Below are 22,857 nucleotides of genomic sequence, written 5' to 3' on the forward strand. Positions count from 1 at the left end.
TATAGTCAAAGGTGAGTGAGATGTTATCACCTTCTCTTTGTGACCACAATAGTGTCTGGTGATGTATATCCTTCTTCACAGGCAGGAAAGACAGATGACTAGCATCATGAAGATCAGCCTGATAATCACCACTATTTTCCCTCCAGGGAACTACAGGAGAAAGGTCCTTTGGAGACAAGTTTGCTGTTAGTTCATGAGGTCTCCTGGATGCTTGCTGCCCTGCTTAACAGAAAGGCACTTTGTTTCATAGCTCTGGCTGTGGAAGAGGCAGCAGAAATCGGGGAACACGTTCTGCATGCTCCTTCACAAACTTAACCATTAATATGCTCATGTTAAAGGGAAATACGATGTTAACATTGCCAATCAAATGCATCAGGTTGTAGTTAATTTGTGGCCTGGTTTGGTAACACAATAATAATTAAAATGCACTATCCTCATTAGAAGAAAGGAAAGGTTTGTTGTACAAAAGACTAATTAGATTACTTATACCCTCAATGCCAAGAGCTTTTGAAATCAAACCAATAACTATGTATTCTTCATGAGATGCTTGCTTTTTCTTCCACATGTAATTACTAATCCAGAAAACTGCCACAAAATAAATTGTGATTTACCTTTGAGGAACCTGTAGATCCTCAGCTGTGGATTAAAGGAATAAATGAGGCCTTATGCATTTAAAAAAGAACAAACCCAACTGAGATAGAAAGGATCACAGAGAATCTTCCTCCTCAAAACAGGAGACACTACATTCTTAAACCTTATCTCCTCTTGGAAACCCCTGGTGATGGATATCCCATGTGATGTCTACAGAATCTACTGTAGAGCTTTACTTAAAAGGATGATTTCTGCCCCCCTTGGGCTGTAAGTTGCCAGTTCCTCAGGGGTATTTTGAGATGCATAAACCCCTTTTCCATCTAGTATGCTCCCAGCACAGCGATCAGACAGAGCCTTCATGATCTTACCACCAGCACTCTGTAAACAGCCCACACAGTATAGGTCTATTTAGCTGGAAAAAAAAATAATCAAACCCAAATAGAACGATGCAGTTGAGGTACATCTTAAGAAAAACACCAAAGCTATTACCTTAGACAGTTTCCTGTTGAGACTGTGGAAGGGCTCCCTCCTGATTTTAATTGTGTAATTATAAAATTTGACTTGGCCATTGAGTTTTATGGCAGCTCAATGTGACAAAGCTAACAAAAAGACAGAGCTTGTGCATCAAGGGCTCAGTGATCACAAAGAAGTAAATCAGATGGAGGACGCCTAATCAGTCGTGTAACTCTGTATCAGCTTTTGCCTTCTGGGAATGAAATGAAGGAGTCCTAGTGATGCCAAAAGTAACTAATGATACATTATCTGATGACCAAAAGAAGACTGAAGAAGCTCTGGGCCAGATCTAATGCAGCTACAATGCTTTAAGGCAATTCATTTATGTCACTCTATGTTAGCGGAGGATTTAATAATCCTCCATGGTCAGATGACATCGCTTTGGAAAAGCACTTCTAGATTAAAGTGTTTCTTTTCTTTCTCCTCCCCACCCACCTTTAAACACTAGTAAGAAGGGAATGGCAATGTTAGCTGGCTTCTCCTCTCCAAAATTCATGGTGTACAAGAACTGCCTTTTAACTGGCACTGTGATGCATAGCTCTGGTACTTGCCCATGCCGTAGCACGGCTAGAGAGTATGCTTTTATCGAAATGCTCCTGGCCGGTGTTGTAACAAATGCTGATTGGGATTGGGCTGATACATACTGTTGCAGTAGGGAGCGGAGGGTTTGGGGGCTCTTTAAGTCAGAAACAAAAATAAGACAACAAAATGTTAATATTTTCAAGTAGATGCAGTATGCTGTACGGTTTCCCAAATCTGGCCATCTCTCTGAACACGTGGCAGAGCCACGCAGGCACTGGGTCTGTTGCACAGGGAGATCCGCGCTAGACATCCTGCAGGGTAACTAATGGGGCCTTCTCAGGGCCAGGGAAAGAAAAGGGTAGGACACTGCAAACACATAAGCATGCTTGCTGTTGCAGTGGAGAAAAGAAGTGTCGTCTGAGAGTTATTAGAGATGCAATTAATGAATGGTTAAGTGCAAAATGGCTCTGTTGTTGCCCTGAATTCTTAAGGAGGAAAAAAAAAACCCTCTCCTGTTGATTTCCTTCATGTATGTCCTAGTTATGCAGGCTGTGTGCTAGGGGGTCGGGATTTGAGCCAGTATTTGGCAACTCCAGAAATCAAAGACTTAGTACTTCAACTCATTTGCAAGTACCGTATAATGAGCTTTGAGAATTCCTCTTTAGTCTGAGTTTGCTCTCAGAAGGAGTTCTGTAGTCCGTGTATATTAGGGCAGCATAAATGACAGATGAGTCAAAGCCTTTTTCAGTCTCTTCTAAAGAAGAATTATCTGACTTGACTATCTATGCTTTCCTAAAATTAATTAAAGATTTACTTCCACTACTCTAAGTCTCAGTGAAAGTTTGTTTCCTACTTATCACGACAACATTGAAAAGCTTCTTAAACAAAATTGATCAGTAAGTTCAACACTTTCTGGTTCCCAAAAAAATTCCAAGGTGAGATCTTGGGTTTGTTCCCCTCCGATTTCAGATTCTTGGAAGGTAACTAGAATCCTGAAGCCAGCAGAAAAATCTGTGTAGAACTCTGGTTCAGCCTTGTTGAGTGAAGATGAGACGCATCCACTAAGCTAATCAAGCCAGGTCATAACTGAAGTATGCTTCAAGGCGCTCTGAGGGAGCCTGTTAACTGCATGGAATAGATGTTGATATGGTTTTGTTTTCATTTGCCTTATTTTGAGGTGCGTTTCAGCATTAGTTTTGAAAAGCATCTGATAGTGGCCTCAGTCCTGTTAAAGTCAGCGGGAGCCGCAAGTCATGAAGTGATCATAAACCAAACTCACCAGGGTGACCGATTCTGATGGAAAGGAAAGGAGAATGGTCCTACTGCAGAATAAGGTGATTCCCTGGGACTCAGAAAAGCTGCTTTGGTAGCAGACTCCTTGTGCAATATCAACACGTTGCTTCTCTAGTGCTTCAGCTATCCTTGCTCTGTAGAGAGGATATTTCCTTACCCAGTAGGACACAGTCCGAGACACCTGGCAAGTAAATGGCTTTATGAATGCTGATTCTTACAACTGACTAAGGTCATCCTTCTCGCTAGTGTAACTGACTGCAGGTCTCTGGAATGGTAACAACATTTTCTGGCATTACATTGAAATCAGGGCCACAAGTGCCAGACTTGAAATCTTAACAAGGAACCACAGTGTGACACAGAGAGGTTCTGGCACAGTAGCTGAATTGCACCTTGATATTCCTGCAGATGGCAGTGGTACATGTTCTGGACATGGGACATTTATGCTGTTTGCTTCTGAAAAATGGTGATGTTAAAGCTCTTGCTGTGGCCAGAAGTATTTTCTTGGAGTGCTGCTTTAGGACTTGCAACAGTTCGTATGACTAGCTGCCGAAACAGTCCCTTCCTGAAGTCCCCTTCAAAAGGAAAAGTAGGAACTCTGATATGGGCAAGGGCTGCCTGAAAGGTGAGGCCAAATCTGAGCAAGATATTTGGGACAGTAAAATCAAGCCTGCCTCTTGTGCTATTTTTTCAAGGTTATCTACCCCGAACAGTGGAGGAAGTCACACAAACAAGTGCCTCTTCATTTCCAATTTCTCAAACAATTGACAAGGTAAAGACAAACACAGTCTGTCCAAAGTTGTGCTGTTCATGGTGCTAAATACCAGCTGCTTCGTCACAGTACTTTTGATAAGGACAGCTAATTAAGGGCAGAGGGAAGTGCAAGGCTGTTTTAACTATCCTTTTACATGTTTATATGGATAAGTGTATCTTTTAATTTTTATGTATATAATTGTATATGTATTACTTTTGGAGCTACATTTGCGCTTTAAATTGGACATGCCTTTTTTAGATTTGAGTTTGTTCACTGGGTGTATCTTCCCAAAGAGAGCCAACGCTACCATTAATTAAAGAGCTCTTCAGTCCTGCCTGACAATCTCAGCTGTTGGTGAGAACAGCTGGAATTAATATTGTCACCTTACCTCGTCTGACTCTGGTTTAATATAAAATAAATGATCGAAACATTAGTTTCTTACAACTAGAAGTTAGGTTCATTTGTTGCAAAATACAGCTGCAAACCTCACTGGTTTTGATGACATACCCCTGCTAGTGATCACTTAGAACGAAATAGGAGAACCATTGCTTAAATACTTATAAGATCTATTCCTGCAGAAGTCTTGCTTTGCATGTTGCTGTCTCTCTTGCCTATCATCGTCAGCCCTATTACAGTAAGCAGTACAAACTGTACTTTCTTCCACATATCTCTCAAAATACCTCTTGTTATGAAGGCAGAATCAAGAGGAACACTTGATGCAGGTTATACTGTGAGCTCTTGCCGCTGTATGATGAAGGAAGAAAAATGGATAAAGATTTGAATCTTGACTTCTAATGGCTGAATAGAAACAGAAGTATGTTGTGGGGAAAAAACCTTCCGGACTAGATCTTAAGCTAGAAATCAGACCTTTGCACTGTGAAGTGTTCAAACTATGAAGTATAAACAAAGCATCCTTTTTAAAATTATTTTTAAAAGGTGTGTGGATTTGTATCTTCCCATCTCAAAGGAAACCCAAGTGTCAAATCTGAATGTTTCATTGTAGAATAATGGTAGACAACTATTTGCATGTGACCTTGAAATAAAACCACAAGGCAGGGTGGTGGTGTTGGAATGTAGGAAGTCTCTCAAGAGAGTGTTCTCTGCCAGTAAGAAAACAAGATGAGCCCTGAGCAGAGATATTTATTATTTCATATTGGGGGGTGGGGGGGAAGGGGCCAAATTCCAATCAGTGCTCATCTGAATCCCCCAAAGCTGTACGTGACAAAGAACTCTACTCCATTTAGACTTCATAAAAATCTTTTCATTTCTCACCAGCAAAAATGTGATTCTGATCATCGGCAGCCTCTGATAAATTCTGTGTTTGTGCTATCATATTTGTCATTTTACGAGCTGGTGCTCAGTGTAAAGATAGATATATCTAATACATGCTGATGTTTGTATTGGATTTAGCATGCAAAGGAGCAGTTCAAGAGATAAGGGCAACTGGCAGACTGCCATTTAGAGATGAAAAAATAATAATTCAAATGTAATAAAATAGTTACAAATATCCTGTATATAAGAGTAGAAAAATTCTTATCTGCATTAATACCTTGCTGTTTCTGGGTTACTCTAAGTCCAATGTGTGTATTTTGAAAAATGTATATGTTCAGTTGCATTGAAAGAGTTGGGTTTTTAACCATAGTGTAAGTGTCAGAGATGGATCGAGCTCCTTGGTGTGGGGGAGGGAGTGAAACTATTTCAGCTGCTCAGGTTTCAGAATTGTCTGCTAAGTTTTAGGCTTCCAGGTAACTGATGCAAAACACAGATAATGGGCTGGGCTGGGAGCGAGGAGGGTAAAGGTTATTAGTAGATCAGTCCTGAATGTGCATTTATTTCTGCTCTCAGCAATCATAGCAGTCGCTGCTGCTTGCTGGGGATTTTGTTTCCCTGGGAGAGAAGGCCGTCAGAAAAACAAACCTTTGGCAACTAGTACAGCTTGTCTGCTAAAAAGACAAAAAAGCATGATGGTTGTGAGAAATACTACCTCCATAATGAGCATGTATGTTACTCCTGGAACCTGGCACTTCACTAGCTCTTCTATGAACACACAGGCTTCACAACCAACTATTTACACATACCTGGACAGCTGGTGAGAAAAATTGTGCCATTACCTCCCCAAAAGATTCCAAATATGTTTGCTAGAGAAGGTCTGTATTGCTTGTAAGGTAAAGACTGCTTTTAGAATTCAGAAAAAAAATCTTAAGTCTTTACTTGAATTTAACTAGCATATATTTCAGGGAGCCAAATTTAAGAGAATTAAAAATTAGTACTGAGACTACAGCTAATTCAGAAGCAAGGAAAGAATAATGTAATTTGCTCGTTTGAGTGACAATACAGATCATTTAACCTTTAGTTTTATAGTCCCTTCCCCCCGTATCAAATCTAATCTACCTACTAACTTAAGTATTTGCAAATGCCCTACCTCCTGTTTATTAAGCTGCATTAGTGGTCAGCACAGCCTCCCTAAACTGAGCACTGCACGCAGCGCTGCACCCAGGTGAGTGATGCTTGTGCAACGCAGGCAGTCATGTCAGCAGCTGCAGTGGAAAAAGCTGTAAAAGCTGGCAGGGACGGGTTCCACAGCTGAAGACTTGTTTACCTTCAGCATCACCCACCTAAGCTCACTTCAGTGGAAACAACAGCGAGCTTTTTTCAGTCTATGCAAAATCCTGGCACGTATGCAAATGCAGTTCCACTCTCTGCAGACACACAGTAGCTCAGATCACACCACACAGTGTTGCTCTTCCAGTGCGAGGATGACAGAGCATCTGCACCAGCTGCGGGCCCTTTGAACACTCTGCCAGTGTCAGAGTTGTCATTCCACTCTACGGTGGTGGCTGAGAAGGAGGTGAAGGAAAGGTGTGGGGGTGGGTGGGAACTGAGCAAGAACTACAGCTAGGAGGAAAGACAAAAGAAAGGATGGGAGGTGTGTGTAAGCTGGGAGAGGACTGCAAGTGTTGCTGTCATGCTGTAATTAACATTACAGATTTTAATTCAGGGCAAATGTGCCTTCCTGGTGCCACACAACCGTGTCCTCCATCACCTATGTAAATGTTTCCAGAACAACATAAAGTTTGTTTGTGGAAGAGATGCGCATTTAGAGTTTTCATCAGAAATATACTTTTGTCTAAAAATGCAATCAAATTAATGGTTCAAAGTAAGCCGCATCAGTATATCCAGAGTGCTATGATTCCTGTGTCACTCAAATGATGAAGCTATCTGGAGCCAACTTAATCTATAACTTGTTTCTGCTTCATTGCAGAGTTAATACCCTCCAGGTTCAGTAGCTTATGACTAACAACTTGTTGGAAATACTGAAAATAGCTTATGGAAAGGCAAAAGAAAAAGGAATCAAAGGACACAATTTTCCAAAGCAGAGCTTCTACAGGACCAAGGAGGTGTTTTCTGAAAGTTTGCTTTGATCCTATTTCTAGTGAAAAATACTATGTAAAGGAAAACTGTATGGCTCACAAGATTAAAAAAACCCCAACTTTAAAGAGATTGTATCCTCGTTCTTCTACTTATCTGAACAGAAATACTTGTACCTTACTTAGTTCTCTCTGAAAAGAACTTCGAAACTAAGATGGACACCTATTGTTGTCTTTTACTTCTACAATAAGAGATGTCATTCGTTAGATAAAATGTCTTTAATGTCGTGTGTTGCTTTATTGATGTTATGATGATGAAGCATGTCCTTTGGTAGCTCAGTTGTGTTTACTGTATGAAAAAGTGAAACTGTTGTGGTAAATGAGAGCCATTAAGATGTCTTTAATCTGGGAACAATATTTGCCTCAAAAACTCTTTCATGTGTGTGGATTTGCCATGGATAGAAGTAGGAGGTGTGTTTTAGCTGCTGTTGATATATTGTTTTAATTGCTCTTTTCTTTCTCTGTAATTTCCTTTTCATGGGTCTGGGAATTCTTGGCCTGGTTTTCTAAGGAAACAAGGCTTATGCAATCATATGATTTGGATGTGGTCATGCATCTGTCTGTCCTGCTGTGGCAGCTTTTCAACCCACCAGCAAATTTTAACCAACTTGGAAAGTAGCAGCAGTCTGCAAGCAATTTATATTCTTATAAATTCATGAAAATCAAGAGCCCATGGCTGAGGGGAGAGAGACTTTGAGTGCCCCTAACAAGGGAAAGCCCCTCTGCTGAGGACTCAGTTCTTAGAAGAGATTCTGCACAACAGAAGCTATAACTATCCCAAATCCAAGAAAAATGTAACTTAAAATTCACACCCAGTTTACTACCAGTGAATTCAGCTCCCACATAATCCATAGCAAACCAGGCTCCATTAACCCCTCTGCTCACAGACCTATTTGTTGTGCGTATGTGACCTTGGTCAGGGGGAAGGTAGATCCAAATGCCACCTGTGCATTACTAATACCCTGTATGTTTAGACTTATCTGGAATAGGTGTGTAGAAATAACCATTAAAATGCTGTATTTTATGCTGCTTCAAGCTTTCAGTTGACACTTCATGGCATAATAAATAGAAATGCATAAAAAGCATTTATAGAGACCTTTATTAAGCGTTCTGTTCCTGGGAAATCTGTTTGGAAAGTGGTCTGTTAGTATCTCCTTCCCCTCTCCCTTGCAACAGCACGCAGCTTTTTTACCTCTAATGAAGTTCAGCCAACACAAAAAAAGTGGTAGGCATTCCAGGTCACAGGCATTGAGGTGGCTCAAACATTTTTGAGTGCTTTTGACAGACCAGAATTCATTTTGCAAACTTTCCCTTGTTATTCTTGGATGAACAAAGGTAGAAACACGGACTCCTTGCTGCACTCTGTGCATCAGTTTTGTCTTGATGAGGATAACTTGTTGCTTCATTTTTGCATAAATGAAACTGAGTCAAATCATCCTTTTGGCACATTATTTCTGTTTGAATTCTCATTCTGTTGTTCAGCACTTCAACAGTTCTGAAGAAAATTAACCACAGTGACCCACCAGTTATTTTATGTTGAGCTACTGGAGTTTATTTTCCTCAGATGCTAAATGTATTTTCATGACATAAGTTAAAGAAAAGATGATATTTTTCATAAAATATTCTTTCATGTCTTACAGCGTTACAGGGCTGATAATTGTGAAGTTTTCCTATTATTTTCTATACACAAAATTAGTGTTTCTACTATTACTTCCTTGTTGAGAAGTCTTAAAAGGGAAAACTTGAGAACATATTCAGTTTTATAGTATTTTATACCTGAAACAAAACTGCGGTTCTCACCTACTGCTGTAAGAAAGCTTGCACGCAGGAAACGTTTCCCTTTCACATTGCTCACCGCCCAGTTACAGTACTGATGGGAGGTAAGAACGTTCAGCTAGCAGTCATCTGGGGGGGGGTCTGGTTTTCTTTCACAGGTGGCAACTAAAGATCTGTCGCTATCTCTTGCTTCACTGAAATCTCTGGGCATGGATGGAAGCTGAGCTGAGACTGGGTTTTGTTCTGTTTATAGTTACTTTGTGTTTGCAAAGGACTGGAGATGTCACAACTTGTGTCCCTCCAACAATACTGCCAGTGTGCCAGAGGTAACTGGAGGTAAAACCACCCAAGTGGGCCACTTGTCAGAGGTGCGCTGCCAGCTCTGCTATCAGCTCCAGGTGACAATCAGGATTCAATGGCAAGTTACAGTCTGAAGGCTTCTTGACTGTGTTGCAATAGGATTACTTCATCTGTGCTGTAATATTTCCACCCCTCCCCATGAGGACAGCTTTCTATTTTTTGCTATTAGGGAAACCACACTGCCTGGAAAGATGTCTATATTAAGATGACACATTATATGCTGTTGGGAAATAGATTTGCATCTGATTGGCTTATTCTTAGAAGATTAGAGACTGACCATATATGAAAGTATTGCTTCATGTGTTGTTTCTTATGTTTAATATAAAACCTGAAAAGGAAGGCTCTGCTAAAAGCTGTCTTCAAAAATGCTTAAAATCTTTCACAGGAATTGAATACAGGCAGGGGATGATGCCTGACCCCCAGATGTTCTTATAAAATGAAGTACTATGCGTAAAAGGATGCTTTTGGCACCTGTAGCTCTTTACCTTCTGTTTACAAAAGTGTCTCCTGGCTGGGCTCAGAAGAGCCTGCTGCCAATGGGAATATTAGTGCAACAGGAGGGAGAACAACTGGAAAGACCCAATATGTTCTCCTGCAATCGCAGGGATAGGGGCCTGTGTTCTGCAGCCTCCCAGTCTCCTGGGAAAGCAGTTACCCTGTGATAGAGAGAGAGGGGGAAAAAAAAAATATCTATGAAGGCCTTTTAAGAGAAAGGGATAGGGACAGGTTTGCACTGCCATCTTCAGCCTCAGAAAAAAATGGAGGTCTTTCATGTAGTAGACAGAGCACCTGGTTATATGGGGTATCCCCAGCCTGCTTACAGCAGCCAGGGCAGAAACTCAGGCATGGGGACACCAAAGATCCTCATAGGAAAGGTGCTTCTACTCGTCTTCATACCGTGCTGAACCACTCACCTGTCACATAGGAAGAGATGCAGGGATTTCCTCCAGGCAGCCACTATAGGTGCTACAGAAAGAAAACATATAACCTCTCCACGGTATGGTAGGACAACAAAAATATAGCAGGAAAGTAACAGGCAGTGAAGTAAGACTTGTGTTGGGGAGAGAGAAATCTGAAAAAATGGAGCTGCTTAGAGTCCTAAAAGGGAAAGTGAACACAGAGCAGAGAGAAAGGCTGGGAAGATTGGGACAACATGTCCCTAAGCCTGCAAGTGAAGTCTGAAAAATTGGTTGTGGGTTTCCCCTCAAATACAAACACCTCTTTCCTTAATGCAGCAACACAGCTTCAACTAGCGGTCAGAAGACACATAGTCTGGTAATGAAGTGCTTAAACAGCATTTAAGATTTTCCATTACATAGAAATACATATCCACCAGAGAAATGTATCATTATTATTAATTGCTGTCATGTTTTGCATCTTCAAAAATCTCTTGGTGACTTCTGGGAGAACATGGAGCCCAAAGTACTCTGAGATTAGTGGGATATTTGAATTATTAACCCTCCTGTTGCAATATCTGGAACAAACTCTTTTCTTAGGAGTTTACAAAGGACTCTACTGGAAATCCAAAAGTGTCTTACAAATACACTAACACTGCTTTACATAAAGCCACACATCTCTGGGAATCAAGCTGCAGAATGAACCATCACATTATTGTAAAGCTGAATAGCTTTAAATACAAAACGCTGAATTCCCAAAAGCTGCTATCAGTAGCCTTTCTGTTTTATGCGCTGTTAAACTTGTGTGCAACAGGCTGTCACTGAACATTTGTTCCACATTTTGCTGAATGAAGAATGAATGCAAGGCAGCTAAGGTACCTTCCCTGCTGAGAGTAAAGATGAACGAATTGGGAGCTGCTGCAGGGATTGAAAAGGAGAGGTTGAGGGCTACCAGCAGCGTGTGCTGCAGTGATGCTTATTTGGGGACTGTGGGAGAAGGAAGCAAGATGCTGGAGCTCACTGAAATTGCCAGAGCTATTACATAAGCCATTAACAAAACCCCCAAAACCACCACAACAACAAAAAAACCCACTCTAAGCTGTTAGCTATGTGGACTATACTGCTAAGGGGCAGGGGGAAGTCCTCATTTGGTGTGTATCTTGCAACTGGGAGAAGTTTGATAATGGATGCATGGATGCTCTCAGAAGACAATCAGTAATAGCTACCAGGCTTTACTATCAGCCTCGAGTCTGGCTAGGCACAAAGCATGTGTGAACTGCGTCACCTAATCACACTAGCCATGAAGCCACTTCTTTAGCTGAGTATCACGTGGGACCTGCATCAAACCTGTCGGATGAAGGACTCTGACCTCTTTTACTAATAATCCAGCACCCTTTACACCCCTAGGTCTACTTACCTCAGAACTCTGTGGTAAAAGCTGTTGAGGAAAGATTGGTGAAACTTTCTGAAAAGAAAGATGGCATTAAAGTAAGCATGCTGTCAGGAGGGATTAAATTTGGGCTGGTGAAATGTGCCTAAAACCTGTTCTGGAGACAGAAATCTTCTATGTACCAGACATGCTTAGCATAGCTGATGCCAGCATAAGTGTATCCTGTCACATCGGTATGCCTCTTTCTTCACCTCGCTGAGTGAGGCAGCTATGATACTGCCACAAGGACACAACTAGATCCAGTTGTCACTCTTTTTTAAGTGGCTTTGCAGTCCAAACGACCTCCTGAGTCAAAGTCATAATAAATAGAAGATCACTACTTGTCTTTTTATAAGAAAGAAGGTGTATTTTGCATTCAGAGTCTTCCAGGTTCTCCTAGTCCCTTGGTGTGGTACAGCAGGGGCCACGGTGGATGTGTCCATACATCACTGAGGGGCTCATCCAGGCAGAGAGAAGAAGAGGGGCTCCATCTAATGGTTTAAGAACTCCTGTTCCAAATAAAAAAAAAAAGTGAGAGAAGCCTCAGGCCAGCCTTGCTCAGGTTTCTGAGGCTTTGGAGATACTGAACCGTCAAATGATGAGCAGTCAGATTCACTGAAGACTACCACTGGTCAGGGTGTGCTCCCATTTAGACAGCCATCCTATTTTATTATTTATTTCACCAAATACTGTGACTCATTTTTGAGCCTGATACTTGACAACTGAAATAATTCACCTCAAATATAAACTAAAATTTGGATGCATCATACCAGATTTTAATTTTGAAAATGAGAGTCCAGCTAGTTATGTGTGGGCTTTTGAGACCTGAATTCCAAAGTGCTGCAGTCACAGCAAAATTAAATTCACTCATCTTCATCTGTCAAAGCAAATCTTAAAATATTAGTGAAACTATTTGAAACTGAAAATATCAAAATCTGTGGATATTTATTTTTAAAAAGTTTGATTTTATTGTGAATATTTTTGCATATACATAAGATATAGGTTGTGCAGCTTTATGTGTACGTCAGTTACTAAGCCAGGTCTGACCAAGTTATTTTGTGTGGTGGGAACCGTATTATGAAAATTATTTATTTCCAAGTAGGAAACAAAACTGGTCAGGAGCCATATATTTCCTATCTCAGCTCTATATGTATGAAGGCTTTATTAATAGGTTTCAACTTTTTTTCAATTTGTAACCTTCCCTTGTATTTTAGGAAAATACATATACATAAGGTAGTGTTTCAAAGGAAGAAAGCCTTCTGCAAAACATGGGTTTATAATTAACTGGTGCTCGCTCTTCTTGCCTTTCCAAAATGCCTCCTTGAATTACAGCATCACAATAGGGATATGAAACTGTAAATGAGGGTATCATCTTAGAATCTACCCACTTCTCACTATGCAGTTCACCAGCTGGTTTGTACATCCATGTTTTCATTTACTCTTCTACCAATGTCTGTATCTAAGAAATTATGAAAGCTTTTCTTTCCCTCTGGTTGGTCTGCAATATTCTCTATAATGCACTTAATGAGTGCATTTAAAATTAGTGACTTCTATCAGTAACTAAGGATATGTCGGGCTGGACAGAATGCAGCACAGAACATATAAGCTAAACACAGAGGGAGGAAGAAGAAAATTGCAGTAATTACAGTCATCCACTCTGGCAAGCCATTTAGCATCACTGGCAGATTTCATTCACGTGATCTTGTGGGCAACCAGATGGAAAAAGTGGCATTGATTTTCATGACTTCCACCTCCAGAATTTGTGAACAAAATCCCCTAACAGCATGAAAAATCCTGCCGCTGCCACTGTACCTGCAGCTAGCTCTCCAGTGGGCAGAGGAGCTGCCACTGCAGCTGGGAACTTAAATTATATGGGCATCTGACATGCATCCTCTTTCTCTCTACTGCTCTTCTTTTTCCAGTCTCTGTTTCCTCACGCTCTGCTGCTCTTTCTCATTTCATCTTTCCAGCTATGAATCTGTCTTTATTGAACATGCTATATGCCAGTGAAGAAGTAACACCTTTAATTCAAAATTCAAATTAACTCCACAGCAGTGCATATGGATCCTGAATTTGGCAGGAATTTAGATGAGATCTTGAAAGTTCCATTACATAAAATTTGGGGGTGTAAAGTTCTTCCATTTCACCAATTCATCCTGTCGATTCTTCCTATTTACAGTTGTGGCTGTGTGAAAATAGATTCAGTGTTAAGTTTAGGTGTCCACTTACTTCCATTGATTTATCGCTTAAGGATGTCTGTAAATTTGGTTGCTTAAAGCTTTTTCTCAAAATGTTGAATTTCAATTTAAAAAAAACATTATGTTTATCATAAGGTTACTGAAAATACAGTTTAGCCTTTTAACCAAGTATTATAGGAAACTGTTTGGTTAGTATTAAGAGAATTTCTGAAGGTTAGATCTAACTGGAGTGTTTGGCAGATGTTTTTTCAGATGGGTGTTTGAAGGAAGTAAGACCTATAGTCCTGCAGTTTGTCCATCTGCTGGATTCCTTTCCCTAATGATGTTTGAATTTGCTGACAAGTTACAGCTATATTTGACAGATAGAGAGACTTTGAGAACATGAAGTTCCTGGAAGCTTCATGAAAACCAGCAGCTGGTCAGGAGAACAACCCAGATTAATGCCACCCCACTTAATGGCAGCTAGTCCAACTAGTCCCTGACATGTGCTTAGCTCCAAGGTGGAGAGCTGTAAGGGATGCAGAAGGGCAGTGGGTGATGCTTTGTGTGCTGTGGTTGGGAGGGGAAATGGGCATCTGGGAGCACTGGGAAAACAGGCAGAGTTAATCTATAGGAAAAAAATGGGCAGGGAACAGATGGCCATAGTCCGTCTGCTCAGAAAACAACTTGTTGGCTTACAAAGTAGTTCACATTTAAAACCAGCAGGATTCATAGAATCATCGAATGGTTTGGGTTGGAAGGGACCTTAAAGATCATCTAGTTCCAACCCCCTGCCATGGGCAGAGACACCTCCCACTAGACCAGGGTGCTCAAAGCCCCATCCAGCCTGGCCTTGAGCACTGCCAGGGATGGGGCACCCACAGCTGCTCTGGGCAACCTGTGCAGCGCCTCACCAGCCTTACAGTAAAGATCTAACTTGAATATACCCTCTTTCAGTCTAAACCCATTCCCCCTTGTCCTATCGCTCCATGCCCTTGTAAGAAGTCCTTCTCCAATTTCCTGCAACCCCCTTTAGGTGCTGGAAGGCTGCAATAAGGTCTCCCTGGAGCCTTCTCTTCTCCGGGCTGAACAACCCCAACTCTCTCAGCCTGTCTTCATAGAAGAAGTGCTCCAGCCCCTTGATGATCTTCATGGTGCACCTCTGGACCCAATCCAAGAAGTCCATGTCCATCTTCTGTTGGGGGCCCCAGAGCTGAACGCAGTACTCCAGGAAGAGGGTATGTGATGACAGAAGTATTCTGTGTGGCCTTACTCCCCTAGCCTTTACAGACTAATTATCCAGAGGTGAGACATGGTTGTCTCAGGCACACTCCTCTGGCAAGAAACTTCACATCATTAATCTCATGGACAGAATGCTTCTGCAGTTGTGGTCTCTCTCCGAGTACCTCACAGGCAGGCAATTGCCTGTATGCTGTTTTTAGAGCAATGTCAGGGTGTCCCTATGTTCCCCAGCAGCCAAACTTACACCAGCTCTTCACATGCAAAGTTGAAAATTAATTGCAAGGACAGGATATTTAAGGCTTTCTGTGAAGTATTCAGTATAGCAGCCCAAGGTGTTGACATGTCTGCCTCGAACAAATAAAAGCCACCTGTGATAACTTCCATTGCTTACCATGAAGCTGTAGCCCAGCTGCCAAGACAGAGGCAGCTCTGCTTAAGCAGAGTAAAGTCCGGAGAAATAACAATTGGACATGTGACTAAAACATTTTCAGTTGCTATAAACTCATCTGTAAACAGCGGAACTCAGAAATAAAGAGAGCATGCACCTCATTAAATAAAATGAGATAAAAATAAATAATGTTCAATATACTATAATGAAACTATGCAGTACCTGGCTTTGAATACACAAATCACATTATGAAAGCACTGTACTTTTTCTGCATGGATTTCCGGCTATAGACTCTTCACATTTTAATGAGTGAAAAGTTTCACATAGTGAAAGAATATGCATTTGATAAACCAAAATATCCTGGTAACCATTCTGATTGGAAGTATGAAGAGCAGTCTGTCAAATTCTCCTTCCTTATCTCTTGGTTGAAAATCTTTTCTATGTTTGCCAAGAAAATATACTAGTACATTACCACCTGATAAGTAAATCTTCCACTGACTCACTTTCAAAATATATATATTGCCTAATAATAATTTAAGCTCTCAGTAGTAACTGTTGGGACTCCTCACATATGTTTTTGTAATAGTTTTAAAAATAACTCAGGATTAAAAACTGCTGGATCCCTACTGTCTGTCTGGGAAGAAGGTTATAAAGAGTGTTACCATGTTCCAACTGATGGTGCCAACAGGTACATGCAGAGAGAATAACAAAACGTATAAAATATGTTCAGGCTATGAGGAAGAAAAAAAATGCGGTTTTATACTGTGCATTTTAGTATGTGCTAAAAAACAATTTTTATACAATATTTTGTGTGCTGTGTCATCTTAACTATTCACTAGGGAAGAAGATGAGTCTTAATAATTAGAAAATCTCCTTCTCATATAGGAACTTTTCTATCCATTTGTGCTCTATCCTGTGGGAAGAATTCCTAGCTGCTGCTTCTTTTTAAAGAAATTCAAGTAAGATCTCTGATCTGTGGGATGTATTGCTACACAAATCTTTCTTTTTTGCCTTTCTCCTTGTACTGTTGCATCCCATTGTAAAGGAAATTTTCAGTATACACAGCTCTAGTTATCTGCATGGAGATCTCAGCTGCTCCACCCTAAATATATAAATCCCTCACCACTCATTTGTTTTCAGCAAGGTCCACAGGCTAGACTACAAATGAACACTACATAAGCAGAACTTTTTTTTTGTCTCCACCTTTTAAAAATATTTATTCCTACATTCTAGCTGACATACAAATAAAACTTAAAAATGTATTTGCCCTTTTGGTACTAACATGTTTGGATGCCCCAGTGAGGACTGTGACATAACAAACCAGAAGAAACACTTGTGACCTTAAGTATTTTGAATTTTAATTTAGAAATTGGTGTAATACATGAAATTGACTCATAATTTATCTTACTGTTCATGTTACCACTGCAGGTGTTCTAGTAGAAACTCTAGAAATTGTAAAAAAATATTTCTAGGGATCTTAAAAAAAAAAAAGTCTAGTCTTACTTTCTTTCACTTCAACATTGGCTCAAATCAACATTACCAGAGTAAAATGAAGACTCAAAGCAGGAAGTAATTTTCTTTAGGATAATCCAAAAATGTTTACATGGTAGAGTGTGTACATGATTCGAATGTAGGAATCTGGCTTCACCTCCTCCTCCTGAGCAGTCAGTTCTCTCAATTGACTTGTGGGCTGTTTTGCACACCACAGGTTACAGAATGGAAGTGCCAAACACTAATTATGTCCCCATCTGTAAATGAAGAGTGCTTCTGGAGAATTTGCTCTGCCATCCTCCTTTCCTTCATTCATACCATTCAGCAACATAAAAGTGACTGTCTCGTGTGGTAGCTGGGCTGATGAAGGATTGACTCCAGTAATTATGCTCTGAATCTCTTGATAAGGGGTTGTCTCCTCACTGACAAAAGGGAGACTTTCTCAGAAACAGCTGCTGTGATTACTGAGTGCAGGTATCAGTCTTGTCCTGCCAGCCCACTCAAACAGAACATTAATAGTTTAGTCTATTAAAATCTACGTTTGCAAGTCTCTGTGAGCAGAACTCCCCGGTGTGAAATAATACAGCTCATTTCCAGGAGACAACCTGTCTATACCCTTCTCCATTTTGGAGGGAGATTACCCATAGTAATTCACAGGTACTTTATCCCACCTACAAAATGACACGTTGTAATAGTCTCTTATATAATGTAATTATACCTTGGTTCATATTGCATAAAATTATGAAATTCAAACTACTGCTGGGGAACACCTTTCTCTGACATTAAAACTAAAATGCTTCACAGTAATACTAAGCTACAGGGCATAGTTGAGTTAAAAAAAGGAAAAATAGTGAAATGGAAGGAAGTAGAGAAAGTTTCAGGAACAGTGTGACTAGAGAAGAAATAGGAGTTGCCTCAAAGCACTAGAGCAGCTCCAAGGAGATTCCTGCTGCCTTTGCAGGAGTGCAGAACGCCCTATTGAGAATCTAGTCCTGATGTCACTGTAGCTGTGCTTATGATCTGCTCCAACATTGGAGATGTTTGTCTTTAGTACCAGATGCTGGCTGGTAGATAGAAGATGTTTGTCCTTTATTTACATATTTACAGTGCACCAATAAATTATATTAAACATACCATTTATCCACAAATCTCAACAGTTTTGTCCCGAGGAGAAAGTAAACTTTTACATATTCTTGCCATAGGCTCTGTACCAATTTTGCAATTAAGCAGCTATTCCAGCTGACAGAAGATAGAGAGATCTCTGGCAACTCCTCCTCCTGCTGGAGCTGAAGCCAGGCTGAGCAGGTGTTTTATACCTCTTCCCCTCTGCAACCGAGTGAAAACATTCTCAGTCTCATCCAAAGGCAAGAGAGCAAATGTTTTCTGTCATGTAATTCATATGTCAGTGTGTTTCAGTACTCATACAACAGAAATAAAACAATGCTCAGGTTGAAAATATCCAACAAAAATCAGAACTCACAATTCAGTTTCACTGTTGGTATGATATCCTCTGGAATCAGAGTACCACTAAGCTGTGCTCAGTAAAACTGAAACTCAAGGGTGACTGTAGCTGACCAGTAAACAACTGATAAACAAACTTGCTTGGAAAGCCTGTTGCATATGACATAGAACTGTTTACAACGAATGAAACTGAAATGACTGAAATGCAAAATCGTAGTATAAAATAGTATTTAAGAGTATAACAGTTCTAAACAGTGAGTTAGGAGTGGTGATGCTCTCTTTTCAAATGGAAGTATCATGGAGTGCCCTAGTTCTATGCTAAATAAGACAGCTTAGCAGTCAAATTCTGGATGAAAAAGGAGAGTGGGATTCATCACTCACTCTGGCAAGAAGTCCTAGCTCATAAGAAAGCTGCATAATTAATGCTATATATTTTAAAGCTGTGAATCGCAATTCCTATGTAAGCTTTGGAAATGGAAAAATGTACCCTGGCAATATTCCTGAGGTGGCAGGGAGGGCACTCACTGAGACTTACGTATATGAAGTAAGAAATTGAGAGTCAGGGATCTGAAAGATAAACGTATACCAAAAGGTTATGTCTTGTCCTTTAGTGGAAGTTATGGGGGCTTATTTGACAGGCAGAATCTAATGACTCGTAAGTTAACTTACAACCCTAAATGTAGCAATTGCTGAGAACCAAGTTAAATACTTTGATTTTGCTTATTTTTAGTTTTAAAAAATATTTCCCAAGCACATATTTTAACATTGAGAACCACATTCACGCCGGTTGTCCAAAAAAATGCATCGTCATCAGAAGAGATCCAGATGTGGCTGTTTCTCTAATCACAATTAACTGACAGCTTATAAAAGCCATCATCTTAAGAAAACACTGACATTTGAAAAAGCTTGGGATCAAGAAAAGAGCCCCAGGGAGTAGTTTAGGGCTCCTCACTCTACTAGAAATAAAATCAGCAGAGGAAGTGAAAGACATATAATTAGAAAACTGAGTCTTGAACCAGACAAACCCTCTCCTCCTGTATGCACAGTCTACTGCGAAGCTGTAAAAGCTGTTTACACTAAAAATTCAGTATCATCTAAGAATCTATATTCAGTATCATCTGGAATCTATAGTTCAGGTTTTCACAGCCACTTGATGGATTTAGACTTTACGTCTTACATTGCAAGAGAGCGAGTGGTGCCAGCTCTTGTGCTTTGATTATTAGTCTCTTGCTATTTGGTGTCTCCTAGGAGCCAAGAAAACATAAGAAAAGCTTTCATCTAATATTATATTTATATAATTGCACATTATATGTATGTACTCATATTTAATCTGTGGCCCTCTTGGCTGTGAGGAAAACCTTGACAGGGGAAACCCGCATCCATCATTTAGGCAGTCAGAGAACATTTGGTGAGATAACTGTCTTAGTACTGAATAGCGTTTTGCATTGGGTTTACTGTATGCCTTCCTTGCTGTCTCAGTAAGGAAAGCTAATCCGCTCTGATCTCTGTCCTGCCACGTCTAGACCATCACCGGAGCTGCATTTTCTACTTGTAGCAATACCCTGAATATCTTTATCTTCTGGTATGGTTCCTTTCATGACTCCAGTGCAGGCATCAGTTGCTCCTCACTGACAGCTCTCTCTCTAGGTGTTAGACTTTGGTACTATCATGCCTCCCAGAACCAGGAGAGCCCTCCAAAGTTTTAACACAGGATTTGTCTTCTAGTAAAACCACTACGTGCTCAAGTACCTTCATGTACAGGAAGGACTAGGAAGGATTTTTTTCTCTTTCTGCCCTTTTTTCAGATAAACAAAGACTCTGGGGAGAACTACTGTCTCTCTCTGGAAATGTTCTTTCATGATCCAGAATTTCTCTATTTATTTTCTGCAAATGAAAGCTTATAGTCACAGATTTTATTTACCAATCCCTCACCCCCCCACCCCACCCCCCAAACCAACCAACCAACCAACCAAATAAAACCCAAACAAAAACGAAACTAAACTTTTAAGGATAGGACTCAGGTAAAACAATTCAGGTATGACTGAGTTTTCAGTGAGCCTGATGCAACAGCTTAAAACATAGACAGCCCACTTTATTTTCAGTGAAAATTCTTTTAATCTCTAAAAATACCCTGTGCATTGTGTGACCCCCATTGAGTACAAACTCAAAGGAGTTGAATGCACTGCTCTGATATCACAAATCTGGCTGATTATCACAAACCCAATTATAACCAACAGCTGACCTGACAGTCAAGATCAACACTAGTCTGATCAGCAAAGCCTCAGAATATCCACTTACTGGCATTGCACACTGATGCCTAAATAAATGTGATGCAGTGACCTGGTCAGATGATGCTAAAGCATCTTAAACTCAGAAATCCTGATAAATGCTCTCAGGAAGGCCTGAAGTAGCTAAAAAGGAAAAAGATCTAAGCAGGCACAAGAGAACTCTTCCCTAGATAATGGGTTTTTTTTAATGCAATGCTACCTGGAAAGCATCACAGATAGATTAAAGCGAACCCTTCAAAACTGCTCTCCTACTTGCCATCCAAGAATGAAAGCTGAACATGTGAAAAGTGCTAACTTGCAGGTGGATGCTCAGCCGTAAGTTAGCACCAGCAGACCTGACTCCTGGCCAACTGCTCTGCCGGCTTGCAGGAAAATGGTTCTAGCAAGGGCCCTTATCCCAAACTTCATGCAAGAGCCATCATGAACACAGGTTACAGGAAATATCGGTTCTGTTATCAGCATGAGGGAGTCAAGTGCTTTAATATTAAATGTCAGGAAAACTTGATTGAGCAGCTTACTCATCTGAAAATGAGTCAGGGAAATTCCTGTGGTGCATATGAGTGGAAACTGGGAATCCCTATCGCAAAGAGCTCTCATGGCATATATTTCAATATTACATTTATTGCCATTGTTGACTGTGGGATGGGAAAAAAAGGAACGGTGAGGAGTTGCTTAACTAGAATTCATGAGTACATGAGTAATGTCATACAATCGTGTTATATTCTCATTACCTCCTTGGTTAAAATTACTTATTTCACTGGAAATTACCAAGGGTAAGATATGAGTCATAATCAGCGCAGGAGAAATAAGCGAATGAGAAAGTACCCATTGCTGAAATGTCTTTTTGCCTACACAAACAGGAATAACGTGATATTTCTGTGCAGCAGTTGTTCACACAACAATAATCTTGCTTCTTGAAGATGCACGCCTCGCACCCGCTCCGCCCGCGTTATCACCCGAACTTTTAAGTTTTCCTGATCTGATGCGCAAAGAGCATGAGGAACGGGTCCTTCCCCCCGGCTGGTCACGGTGTCCTCTAGTCGCGACTGAACGCCCAGGACGGGGACGCACCTGCCCGGGGGGGAGGCGGGGGAAGGGGCAGCGGGGGCTGTTCCTTGGCAGGAGCCGGACAGAACGGCAAACGCCACCTCCCTGCCAGGGACGCGCAGCCACATCCACATCGAGGACAGCGGGCCCGGGGCAGGCCCCTCCCGCCCAGGCGTTACCGCTGAGGCCGTGTGCCTTCACGGCGCTGAGGACGCGAACCGAGGCGGCGTCCCGCCGGGCCCGCCGGTTACGTAACGCCTCCCGCAGGGGAGCGGAGCCGCCGCGACCGCGGCGGGCAGCTCCGCCGGCCCCCTCGGAGTGGGCGGACAACGCTCCTGCGGCCCCTCCAGCCGCCGAACCAAGCTCCTCGGGCCCCGGCCGCCCCTCCCGCAGCCTGCCCGCCCCCGGCTCCGGCGGGAAGCGAGGGCAGAGGACGGGCAGCGGCTCGGCACCGGCCTCGCCGCCCCAGCGGGCATGCGCAGCCGTGGGGGCGCATGCGCCTCCCGGGCCCCCGCCAGCGCGCCGCGCGTGCGCAGAGGCGGCGGGCAGGCAGCGGCTGAGGGAGGGCGGCTGGCGGCGGCGGGCGCTGCCGGAGCCCCGTGGGGCGGGCGGGAGGGCGGGCAGCGGCGCGCCCCGTGCCCCGCCGCGGCACGGCCCAGTGGCGGCTCCGGCGGCGGCCGAGTGGCGCCGGGGGCCGCCGGGCCGGCAGCGCCCGAGCCAGGCTGTGCCCCAGTTTGTGTCCAATCAGAGAGTGAAGTGTGTGCACCGAGCGGGGCGGCAATGCGTAAACAAGCCCCGGGAAACTCCTCCGCCCCCCGCTCTCCCCTCCGCGCCGCTCCCGCTCGCTCCCCGCGCCGCCCCGCAGCCTCCCCCGCCGCCCGCCAACAAGTCCGGCGAGGCGCGCGTTCCCGCCGCCCAACCGCCTCAGCCGCCCTCCCCTCCCCCCGCCCGCCCGCCCGCCCGCCCGCCCAGCCGGCGCCGCCCGCGCTGCCACACGCACCCCACTCCCGCACACGCCCGCGGGTGCCCGCGGCCTCCCGAGGGGGAAGGTAAGGGTCCCGCCGGGCCGGGCGGCGGCAGGGGCGGGCGGGGGCCGCCGGGCGGGCGGGTAGGCGGCGGCGGGGTGCGGATGCGCGGGGAGGGGGGGGATCATGTGTCATAACAAGTTGTTGAACGTGACATTGCTCTTGAACTGCGCTGCGGC

The 22,857-nt window shown here is 42.6% G+C and overlaps 1 protein-coding gene across 6 annotated transcripts in view; it reads left to right on the plus strand.

Moving 5' to 3' along the window:
- The first annotated feature begins 312 nt into the window (after positions 1-312).
- Positions 313-22,857, plus strand: part of PCGF5 (polycomb group ring finger 5) — a 93,310-nt gene continuing 70,765 nt past the window's right edge. For all 6 annotated transcript variants that reach the window (XR_013930381.1, XR_013930382.1, XR_013930383.1 and 3 more), the window contains exon 1: positions 313-22,702. Coding sequence is in view for 1 of the 6 variants with exons in the window: in XM_080401712.1 (XP_080257838.1) it covers positions 21,589-22,702 (1,114 nt within the window). In the remaining 5 variants the exon portion in view is untranslated. The remainder of the gene's footprint in view (positions 22,703-22,857) is intronic.

Source organism: Falco punctatus (genome assembly GCF_963210335.1).
Source record: "Falco punctatus genome assembly, chromosome: 9".
NCBI lineage: Eukaryota > Metazoa > Chordata > Aves > Falconiformes > Falconidae > Falco > Falco punctatus.